Below are 12273 nucleotides of genomic sequence, written 5' to 3'. Positions count from 1 at the left end.
GTCGAGGTTGGTCCTGTCAGTCAGCGATGGTCATGTCACGTTTTCGAATGTTTTTGAAATAAAATCTATATTTTTTATAACCTTTAGCTTTCAAAATATGACATATCATTTTATATTTTAAATTTGAGATAATTCCTTTGAAAAATAAAAAAGTTATTTTTTTTTTATTTGGTCCTGTCATTATCAGAGTTGGTCATGTCACGTTTTCTAAAGTTTCTTACAAATTTTTTTAATTTTTTTTCTTAAATCTATATATCAAATGATGAAATCTTATTATATTTCAAATTTGAGATCAATCCTTTGAGAAATGAAAAAGTTATTAGCATTTTTCATTTGGTCCTGTCATTCGGTCCAGTCATTCGGTCCAGTCATTAGTGTAACCCAGTTTTTATGATAAATAACAACCGGAAGTGCATTTCGAGGAAAGAAACTGGAAAAATGACAAATCAAATGAGACAGACACCTCTTACTTGTAGTGGCCATACAAGACCAGTCGTCTTCTTGGATTTTAGCGACATCACTCCATTTGGTTACTTTCTTATCAGTGCATGTAAAGGTATATATCATTAAGATTTATTGTAAAACATTGTGAAATATGTTATACGTATAATAGTTAATACGTTCGTACCAACAGGCACTTGTTTCTATCCATGGGAATACCCACTATCAACGTACATTTACGTACCACATGCACTTGTTTCTATCCATGGAAAGACCCACTATAAACGTACATTTAGTGGTTCTTCCAATGGATAGAAACAAGTGCCCGTACATGGCGTAGTCGTACATAACAGGATGTCAAGAAAGTCACTAAAAAGTTCCCTGGGGTTTTGTGGTCTAGTGGTAAAGACCTATTGCTAAAATTCTGAATTTCCTGGGTTCAATTCTGACTCTAAAGGGCTAGAAGAGGTGCCTAAAATATTAGAAGGATGATGATTTGTATTGGTATTGGGTCTGTTCACTGACTCTACACGTGTTTTCCCCCAGGTCCCATCCCTTATTGATTTGTGTCCGCCTTTACTGGTCAGCACACAGGTTCCTGTATAATTTTGACATCATAAATATCATCCGCGAGCAACAATATTATAGGAACCTTTTTGGTGAGTGAGCACTGCGCAAGCGCAACACATTGTGTTAAGTGGCTGATATTTTGCAACATCTAAACGAAGAAAACCTGATTATCTGTTTATCGTTCTATTAATACTGGTCTTTTCCCACTTCTTCGTGTTCCTAAGACATTATTATGCTTGACAAAAGCAAGCTTGATAACATCTCCTCTTGCATTGTGAGGTCGCTGATAACTTCTCTCACATTGTGATGTCGCTGATCAGTGGCGGATGCAGGAATTTTCGAAAGGGGGGGTGCAGGGGGGGTGCAAACATATGTCCCGATTCAAATGCATTGATCGGCCAAAATAAAGGGGGGGTGCGGACCCCCGGAAACCCCCCCTCTGGATCCGCCACTGCTGATAATGCCTAGTCTCGTTTTGAAGCCTTGATACAAGAATTACGGAGCGACAGAGCACGGTGATATAGGCGTTGGGAACACGGATCTGGAAATTTTTTCACCTAATTTCGGTCATTTTCATATAACTTAAAAGTTGGTGCCCCTTTTCAAAAAAAAAGATTGTCAAAATCTCATTACTGTATGAGTATGCTCATACTCGTAGCATCAACAAACTTGTTTCACTGTCGCATCGCATTTACTTCATGATTTATTCTACCATTTTTCTAAAATCGATCAAGAGCAATTAAGGGAAGGCAACAGTTTAAAAATAAAATGATTTTAATGACTCAACACAATAATTTTCTCAGTAATCGCTTACATTTCTTTCTATTTTGAAGGTGAAAGTCGATCAAACCTGATGTAATTCGACAATACTAAAATGAACAATTCCGGACTAATTTCTGGGATTAGTTTTGTTTATCAAATTTACAGGAAATCATCAGATTTTTAATATTTTACCTTTAACAGTAAGAATATTAATGAAAAATTTGAAAATAGTTGCACTTGCTTTATTTAGCATGAAATCATTCTAAATTTACAATTCAGTGTCTAATCTGTTGAAGAGAATTTCAAGCATGCATATTACAAAGTAAACAAAGCATGTGCACTTTTTTCTACGTAAATTAATCAAGTTTTAATTTAATTTTAAATCATAATTGTCTTAGCTGAAAAGTAATTAAATAATGAAGACAGTTGGTATGGAACTTTAATTTCTTTATAATATTAGTTGGGGGCTTGTGATTAATAGCCAGGTGTGAATTAAAAACACAGGTAAAGAGATTAGCAATCATTAGCCAATAGCTCTCTTAGGCATTAATATACATTGAAGTTATTAGAAGGGCCCCCAGGATTATAACACTTTACTGGAGTGGCAGAATATAATGTAATTACATAAAATCGATGACAAAACAAAAATATGTTCAATATGGTGATTTTGAAACTCGATCTCAACGAAATGACCGAAATTATTTCTGTTGAAAAATAAAATTTGACCTAAATCCCAATTACACGTTTAGGACAAAATACATTCAGTTTCAGGACCTTTGGTAGGGAAGGACAATAATATTTAATATCTTTACAAGTTTGAAAGTAAACATGGTAAATACATGAATATTAATTGCAACTTGATAATATCTTAAGAAATTTTGTATCGTAATTCCCAATTCATTCCGTAGAACTTTTACAATCATAAAAAGTTATCATATTGATACATCTGGTCTTCCTGTTTCAATTCAGAATCGGAAGATAAGTGTTGCAAAGTCATTAAAAATCATCTGCCCTCCAAATCTTTTCTTCAGCGTTTTACAAAACAAGAGCGAAATTTCTGGTAGTTTATGATGCAAATCGTCGATACCATTTCTGACTTTAACAGTGGACATCTATATTGAAAAAATAAAATAAGCAGTATATCAGCCTGTTACTATTCCTTACATGAAAATAAAGGAATGAAATGTTTTCTATAACACCATGCCATAGACACGGGATTTTGACATGGTGAAAGTTCCTCCATCGTTCAATTTTCATCCATGGAGATCCCTGCTAACATACCTTTTATGTCTACACAGAGAACAATAGCTATTGAATTTATTCATTGGGACAATAGAACTGACAAAAGTTTAAAAAGATCGAACAATAGGATATGAATCTATGGAAAAGTTTCATTTGAATTTGTTGGCAATAACTGAAATAAAGAAATCCCTTATCTTCTAGGCCTTCTTTGCAACTTCATAATGATGTAATTATTTAGTAATACATGTAGTTTATTTTCTGTTCTACATTTTGTAGATGGGAAACCAATGTTACGCCAAGGGGACACTGGTGACTGGATTGGTACTTTCGAGGGCCACAAAGGTGCTGTTTGGGGAGCCACTTTAAACAAAGAGGCCACAAAGGCAGCAACAGGAGCTGCTGACTTTTCTGCGTAAGTTTTCAGCTATTTAGTCAGTTTGAACCAATTTAAAACATATAAGTCCATTTCATTATTTGTTTACACTATATTCTTATAAAGGACCTTCCCATCATGGTGTTTACCAAATATTGTTACATTTAAAACTAAAAAGTAAGAAGATGTGATGTTATTGCCGATCAGAAAAGTTATTGTAAATGGCATCTTCAATTTACATATACTTACATAGGATCAGCAGTAGTATTGCTGCTTTACTATAGAATACAGGAGGAGATAAATGAATTTCTATCTGACATGTCTGATGGTGGAATCACAATTTTGTGTAAAAAATATTCATTGAAAAAAAAAATTCTACTTAAGAAAAATATTTGAAACCTGGTATAAAATGTATAAGCCTTTATTTTAAAAAGAATAGCTCTGTGTAACCTATTTTCACAAAGAAAACTGTGTTTACTTTTTAAAATTGCTGAAAGAGGCATACTCATGTTATTAGTATTTGAAGCTTAATAAATTTATTTTCTATATTCCAGTAAACTTTGGGATGCATTGAGCGGAGAAGAATTACATTCTTTTACACACAAACATATTGTAAAAAGTGTTAATTTTGCAACAGACAGTACACAGTTATTAACTGGCAGTAATGAGAAACTTCTTCGAATATTTGACCTGAACAACCCAACTGAAGGTTAGTCAGGTCGTCGATAAAATACAATTTATTAACAGTGAAGTATGTGTATGAAAAAAATGATACTTTAACAATCAAATGCACATCGTTATTATTTCATAGGTCTGGAAGGTGATTTAGTATGGAGGGGAATATATCTTAATTCTTTCCTTCATATTTGACATTTTTCTTATCAAGGCAAAGTTATAGTCCCCAGTAAAATTCTGTTTATTAAAAAAAAGGATGTGGTATGATTGCCAATGAGACAACTATTCACTAGAGTTCAATTTCAAATAAGTGGATATAAGCAGTTATAGGTCACCTTACAACTTTCAACAATGAGGAAAACCCATATTGTATAGTCAGCTTAGTCACTGTTGGCAAAATACAGGACAAAAAAATAATAGATATATATTGATTGTTCACAATCTCCATTCATTTTATGAAAATTTAAACTGTCAAAGATGTTAGTAGATGTCATTTTATTTCTGCAAGAATGAAATTTGTAACAGAGAGAGAGGAATGTGTAACTTTAATATAATTTCTACAAATTGTAGATTAAATGGGGAAGGGGGTTAATGCATTACATAATGAATTATCAAAACACTGTATTCATGAGGAATTTTTTTTTGAAAAAGTCTAGACAAAGAGGGTTCTATTGTTTGGCAAAAAAATGGAAGAGAAGGATTTTTTTCTGACTTTCTACTTAATTTCTCTGACTTGAATATTTCTCATTCTTATTACATGTACTGGTACATAAAAAAATGAACAACATTTTGAGCATCATGCTATAGTTGTCCTTTGCAATTTGAAAACTAAATACAATGTATTTACATATTTATCAAATGTTTATTTTTTAGATGCCAAGGCAACATTTACAGGACATACATCAAATATAAAGAATGCATTGTTTACATATTTTGACAAAAGAGTAGTCAGTGCATCAGATGACAAAACAGTCAGGTAATAATATATGAAGAGAAAGTATGATGTAGATCATGTGTCTTTCTATGTTGTGATATTACACTATTGTTTCAGATATTGGGGGAAGGTTTGGTTCCATTAAAATGTTTAAACCTGCTACGACTGTTTGCACCTGTCCAAAGTCTGATGTTCAGTAGGTTTCATTTGTTGATGTGGTTTATAAGAGTTTCTCGTCTTTTATATAGAAAAGACCTTTGGTTTTCACGTTTAAATGGTTTTACACTGGTAATTTGTTGGCACCCTTTAAAAGCTTTCTGTTCAGAGTGAGCCAAGACTCTGTGTTGAAGATCATACTTTGACCTAAATGGTTTACTTTTCTTAAATTGTGACTTGGATGGAGAGTTGTCTCATTGGCACTCGTACCACATCTTTTATATCCATCTAAGTCGTATAAAAGTAAATAACACAACAGTGTTGGTATAAATGTTTAGGATATAAGTAAAAGGTTGTATAAGGATGAAATAAAGAAACTATGAATACAAATTAAAAACCAATTGTTCAGAGAACAATTGAAGGTCTTTCCACCAGTTAATATCTATTTTGATATTGAAATATGAAAAATCAGTTTAAAATGTTAGTTCATATGGCTTTATGATGTATTAATATCAATTTAAAGCAAAGGTCAAAATCTAGAAGGTCCTATTAACCTATGACCTTGACCTCAATTTCAAGGTCACAAACCAAGGATCTTAAATCAAAAGACCCTAGGTCTTTAATATGTTTGGTTAAAGAGTAATATCACTTTACGGGTAAACCTAAATATAAGATGGGCAAAAACTCCCATTTATTGTCTGCGCACCCTTTCACCCAAAATATACAAGTAAGAACATGTCACAACTAACAATTTAGGAAAACTTATTTGTGGATATGGCATATGGTATTTGAAAATCAGTGAAAATAAGCAAAATTCAAAAATTTAGAACATGACCTTGACTTTTGACCTTGACCTCATATTCATTTTTTTGGACCAAAGACCTCAAATCTGAAGACCCTAGGTCTCTATAACTTATGGTTTACCAGTTAGAAATGCATAATACTTATATCATTTACATAAGGGGAAATAACTCTCATATGGAGTCTCTGGAAAGCTTTGGTCCAAATGAATTGCCTAATCCTGAAGATGTAACGAGCAATTTGGTAAAATAAATTTATTGTAATCTTTTACGGTTGCGAAGGAGTAGTGGCCACAAGAAAAACAGTGTTTGGGGAGATAACTCTGACAACGTAAAGTATTTTGTTATGCGGTTGAAAAATTTTAAACTGGTCAGAAATTTAAACCAATTGCTGTAAAAAACCACAGCCAAGTCATGAAAGTGCAAGGTGATAAAATAAAACATACTTACAATCCTATAAAACTTTAACTCCACTTTAATGATGTTGTGACAAAATTAGTTTATCAGTTTGTATAGTTATATTATATTCATTTCCATGCTGAAGGGGAACTGTTTATTTTGAATTGCTATTAAACTGTCCAAACTAAGCTTTCATATAGTTTTTCTTTCTAAAAGTATTCTATATTTATAAGAATCAGACATTATGTGAATTAAAAAATTTCATATTCAGGAAAATATGTGTCAAATTGCAATATATGTTTGTAGGAAGTTTCCATGGGGGAGATAATAACTTTTCTTTCAAAAAGTCTTTATTCAAAAGAATAATATTTTAGGTTATCTCCCCTGAAAACTTATCAATAGCATATTGTTATTTCACACATATTTTACTGAATATATGATGTTTTATTTAAAATGATATCTGATTCTTATAAATATTATAGAATACTTTTAGAAAGAAAAACTATATGAAAGCTTAGTTTGGACAATTTTATAGCAATTCAAAATAAACAGTTCCTCTTCAGCATGGAAATGACCATAATATAACTATACAAACTAATAAACTAATTTTGTCACAACATCATTAAAGTGGAGTTAAAGTCTTATAGGATTGTAAGTATATTTCATTTTATCACCTTGCACTTTCACATTTTGACTGAACAATTTGTTCAATATTCTGACCAGTTGAGCAATTTGGTTTAATAAAACAATTGCAATTTGGTCAAAATTTTGAATGAGTTGCAATTGGTGGAGAGCAACATTAACAGTCAAGTCACTGTAACATTAATATGGTTTGCCTCTCTAACAAGCATGCAGTATCAAGATATAATTTAATTTTGGATGTGACGCCCCTTCTGATTGGCTGACGTTATTTTGTTATCAGCCCATAGACATAATTTAGTCATGTGATGCTGTTGTCGTCAACGTTTTTTCGTGGTTTTCTACGGTTTAAAATGGAATTTAGAATTAAATAATAAGAAATGACTGTAATATTTTTTCTGTCTATTGGAAATAATATAAAAATGTGGTGCACACGGTTAAACGTGTTAAATAACCCGCTACACGCGTTATTTAGTGTGCACCAAATTTTGTATGTTATTTCTTCGTAGACAGAAAAAATATTACAGTCATTCTTAAGTAAAAGTAAAGAATGGTTGGAGTATGTATTTTGTGTTTGTTGATAGCATAACATGTTTAAGTACTGCAAACTGCATTTCTGCTAGCACATAAACAAATCTGTTTTTTTCAATGGTTTAGAAATTTAAATAAATAACTAGATGTCTGTATCCTCAATATTTTGAACGCACCAATATGAACATTTTCATAAAGTATTTATGTTGTTTTTCATTGTTATTATTTAGGGTATGGGATGTGACAAGTGGTGAAGAGATTCACAAGTTTGAGTTTCCCACGGCACCAAACAGTATAGATATTTCTAAAGATGGAACTATTTTAGTAGTGTCACATGGTAACTTCACAAGTTTCTGGAATGCTGAAAGGTAAATACTTTTAACAACATCTAGCCTTATGCTTTAATGATTTCATAAGCTTTTTAAAAAACAATTTCATTAAAATTCCAATTCAGTTTAAATACTTGGAATGACATTTTAGAAGTGTTCCTTTGTAAGCATACATGTAAACAGTACCAATTTCAGTTATTTAACTGCTCCAGATGCACATTATGACAACTAATATATCTCCAATGATGCTTGAGACCAAATATTTGAATTCCAAAACCTAAGGCAAAGTTTTTGAAGCTCTAATAAAACAAAAATTTATATCTGATAATCTTGCTTGTCAACTATCATACTGTTTTAAACAGAAAATAGCAAAGGTGACTTAAATTTATTTACCCATCATTAACGCTTTCTCCTTTTAGAAATTTACCTAGTGAGTATCAACATTTATATGCAACAGGTATTTATTTTTAAGTCTTTATAAATTTTTGCATAGAACTTTTGTCATATTGAAACATATTTTTTATAGATTTGATAAAATAAAAGAATATGAAGCTCCAACACAGATAAATTCTACAGCGTTACATCCAGATAAGAAGGTGTTTGTCTCAGGGGGAGAAGATTTAAGAATGTACAAGTTTGATTATGAAACTGGAGAGGAATTAGGTATGATTAGATGTGTGCAATCTCTACTATAGATTTGGGAGGTTACATTTTAAGACTTAACATCTGATGCTCGAAAGCTAATTTATATAAAGTAATAGTTGCATCATCAAAATTTGCAGGAAAACAATGACAGTGTTAATGATGTTTGTTTGCTAGGGTGATAATTTTGTTTCATCTACTTTTCAATTGTTGAATCTGCAAATTGTAATGTTTGAAATAGTGTATTGTTGTAATTGTATTGGTAAAACATCTCAAATTGGTCTACATTAAGGTCCAAAGGGTCCAAAATTAAACTTAGTTTGATTTTAACAAAAAATGAATCCTAAGGGTTCTTTGATATGCTGAATCTAAAAATGTACTTAGATTTTTGATTATTGGCCCAGTTTTCAAGTTGGTCCAAATCAGGGTTCCAAAATTAAACTTTGATTGATTCATCAAAAATTGCATAATTGGGGTTCTTTGATATGCTAAATCTAACTGTGTATGTAGATTCTTAATTTTTGGTCCCGTTTTCAAATTGGTCTACATTAAAGTCCAAAGGGTCCAAAATTAAACTAAGTTTGATTTTAACTAAAATTGAATTCTTGGGCTTTTTTGATATGCTGAATCTAAACATGTACTTAGATTTTTGATTATGGGCCCAGTTTTCAAGTTGGTTCAAATCAGGATCCAAAATTATTATATTAAGTATTGTGCAATAGCAAGAAATTTTCAATTTCACAGTATTCAGCAATAGCAAGAAATCTTCAATTGCACAGTATTGTGCAATAGCAAGAAATTTTCAATGGCACAGTATTGCGCAATAGCAAGAAATCTTCAATTGCACAGTATTGTGCAATAGCAAATATTTTCAATTGCACAGTATTGCGCAATAGCAAGAAATATCTAATTGCACAATATTGTGCAATAGCAAGAAATTTTCAATTGGAGTTATCTTTCTTTGTCCAGAATAGTAGTTGAATCAACTTAAATCATTGTTTTATACAATATACAATGTATATTCACTTTTACTACAAACTGATAAATTAAAACAATCTTTACCATTCAGTGATAACAAGCACTTTATTTTACATTTTCATATTTTATGATGTATTTAAATGAGTAGTTATTGTTGCAAACTCCATTAGAAATTTGAATTGAGATCAGTTTTGGAAAGAGGGAAAGTGGGATGTGAAAAAAAAGGGGGGTTAAATTTATCTCATTTCAGATTTCATAAATAAAAAGAAAATTTCTTCAAACATTTTTTTGAGAGGATTAATATTCAACAGCATAGTGAATTGCTCAAAGGCAAAAAAAAATATTTTAAGTTCATTAGACCACATTCATTCTGTGTCAGAAACCTATGCTGTGTTAACTATTTAATCACAATCCAAATTTAGAGCTGAATCCAGCTTGAATGTTGTGTCCATACTTGCCCCAACCGTTCAGGGTTCAACCTCTGCGGTCGTATAAAGCTGCGCCCTGCGGAGCATCTGGTTAAAATCAGCTGTTAGATCTTTTGGCTACCTAGATTTTCAACAAATCAGTAATATTCAAGATCACAGATGGTATTTACATTTTCACTATTTGTTATCATCAATACTATTTTTTATATTTTCAGAATCTTTTAAAGGTCATTTTGGACCAGTTCATTGTGTAAAGTTTTCACCAGATGGAGATTTATATGCCAGTGGTAGTGAAGATGGTACATTACGTCTTTGGCAAACAACAGTTGGAAAAACTTATGGACTTTGGAAATGTGTAATGCCTGATGAAACAGTGCCAAACTCAGATTCAACACCAGTCAAAGCAGAAACTTGATCAAAATTTGTTTTTAGGATACCTGTACTTAATTTATTATCACAATGTCTCAGTGATGATTTTTTTCACGTTAAATTTGGCCAGTCGAACAAATAGTTCAAAACTAAAACTTGTGAATTCAGCAAAAGCAGTATACTTGTAACGCAATTTAAATTATATTGGAAGAACAGTTAGTCTTTTTGTTTCAGAAAAGCAAGTCTTTGTTTTACACATTCACTATACCGGTTTCACTATGCAACTTTGATATTTACAAGTGTACCTTGTTTAATGAATATCATTTTAAAGGTGGATTCTCTTTAGAAAACTTACCATGTATCAGTTGTTTTGGTGTATGCCTTTTCAACATTTAACTAGAATAAATGTTAAGTTTTGCTTAGACTTTTTCCACTGTTTGAAAATGTCTGCATCTGATAAGAAATGTCATCTTGATCTGAGACAAGTTACCATGTAATTTAACATTAGAGATGAGCTCTAGGTATGACAATGTTATGAAATACTAAGGTGCAAACAATTTATTTTAACAAATTAAAACGCAACAAACAAAACTTGGATTTAACATTCTGTGAGATATTTTGGTAATTTGGTACTGCAATAAATACAGTGAATTTGAAAACACCATATAAACATTAATATATGGTACAAATGTCTATTGAAAGTCACATTTTAATATGCTGATGTCACTTAGATATAATGAATTGACATTATTGTCACAGACACATCACAAGGAGCTTAAACTGTGACTCCAAATTACAAAATGTGAATCAGTTAAAAGTCAATAAAATCACATTGCAGTTGTGTTATATTTTATGATTTGTATAAGGGGAGTAAGTGTCTGTGAAGGTTTCTGATTTTAAGGTGTTGTGGTGTCTTTCGCCATCTTGGATTGCAAAAAAAACCGAGAATCTGAGGTCCATATTTTCAATCAAATTTTGCTGCAAGAATGCAGATAACTAATGTGAATTTCCATTTAAAAAACAAGTTTATATCATTATAACTTAGGAGTATTAATATTTTTACTAGTGTTGATTATTTTTGCTTGATTTTTATGTTTTCAAATTTGCATTTTAAGCGGAGGTAACTCTGAAGGAATCTACATGGAATTTTGCTATTTTGTATTTTTGCCGGAAAAAACACACGGTGACCCTATCTTTTCTTTTGATATTCTCAAAGCATTTTCTAAAAGCTATCTTCACGTATTTTATTTTACAATTCTATCACAATTAGCTTCTAATCACATAATGATGTTTTTTCCTGTATTATCCATACAAAATGTGTCATTTTGTCACAACCTGTAGCTTGAGAAAATGCACGGTGACCTATCATTTTTATTATAATTTTGAACATATATCAATAGATACTACGTTTTGGCAATGTGTGCACAAATTCTATCATTTTTAGTTTAGACTCCCATATCACATTTATGAAATTATTGGTATCTTGTGAGTCATCTTTTGTATATATATATATATATATATAACAGACCAAATTTCGATTAGTACATGTATTGACCAATGTTATGACATTACAACCATTCCCGACCACCAGGGTTGACTGGAGTATACATATATGCGTTCATCCATTGGTCTTTTCTCGACTGACATTAAAACCCTTCCCAAAGAGGAGTGTATGTGGTGTATAAATTCGTAGAATGGGACTTTAAGCCGACCCCCCGTGGCGTTATATTTACGCTCAGAATCTTTGCACCAACCCTGAGGGTCATAATTTCTGTATCTGTCCAATATATTCTGATCTTTTCGTAGCATTTAAAATGTTTTCCGCCTATCATCTCAGTCGACCCAATGTAGCATTGTATCTTTTGATCATTTATTCTCGTTTTGAACATCATTGGAAGAACTATTTGTCACTGGACGTTAGGCAAACCGTGAATACTCATTAAACAATCAACGATCATCCAATACAAAAAATGAAGTTGACATGGCCAATTCATTGCTTGAGTAA

The 12273-nt window shown here is 31.6% G+C and overlaps 1 protein-coding gene across 1 annotated transcript; it reads left to right on the top strand.

Moving 5' to 3' along the window:
* The first annotated feature begins 391 nt into the window (after nt 1-391).
* On the top strand, nt 392-10685 carry LOC143048361 (serine-threonine kinase receptor-associated protein-like). The gene is made up of 7 exons (XM_076222013.1): nt 392-556; nt 3292-3427; nt 3943-4097; nt 4937-5039; nt 7753-7890; nt 8378-8514; nt 10115-10685. Exons 1-7 carry the CDS (start codon nt 439-441, stop codon nt 10312-10314), a joined length of 987 nt encoding a protein of 328 aa, XP_076078128.1. The 5' UTR covers nt 392-438; the 3' UTR covers nt 10315-10685.
* Nucleotides 10686-12273: the final 1588 nt, after the last annotated feature.

The sequence above is a fragment of the Mytilus galloprovincialis genome, chromosome 10, assembly GCF_965363235.1.
Source record: "Mytilus galloprovincialis chromosome 10, xbMytGall1.hap1.1, whole genome shotgun sequence".
Lineage (NCBI taxonomy): Eukaryota > Metazoa > Mollusca > Bivalvia > Mytilida > Mytilidae > Mytilus > Mytilus galloprovincialis.
The sequence above is the reverse complement of the archived record's forward strand: the minus strand, read 5'-3'. Positions and strand labels throughout refer to the sequence as shown.

What these genes read in the sequence shown, in the direction of transcription:
- LOC143048361 (XM_076222013.1), top strand. Translation starts at nt 439, where the DNA reads ATGACAAATCAAATGAGACAGACACCTCTTACTTGTAGTGGCCATACA. An exon ending in GGAGCTGCTGACTTTTCTGC is followed by an intron (nt 3,428 to 3,942) that starts GTAAGTTTTCAG and finishes TCTATATTCCAG; the next exon opens with TAAACTTTGGGATGCATTGA. An exon ending in AGTTTCTGGAATGCTGAAAG is followed by an intron (nt 7,891 to 8,377) that starts GTAAATACTTTT and finishes TATTTTTTATAG; the next exon opens with ATTTGATAAAATAAAAGAAT.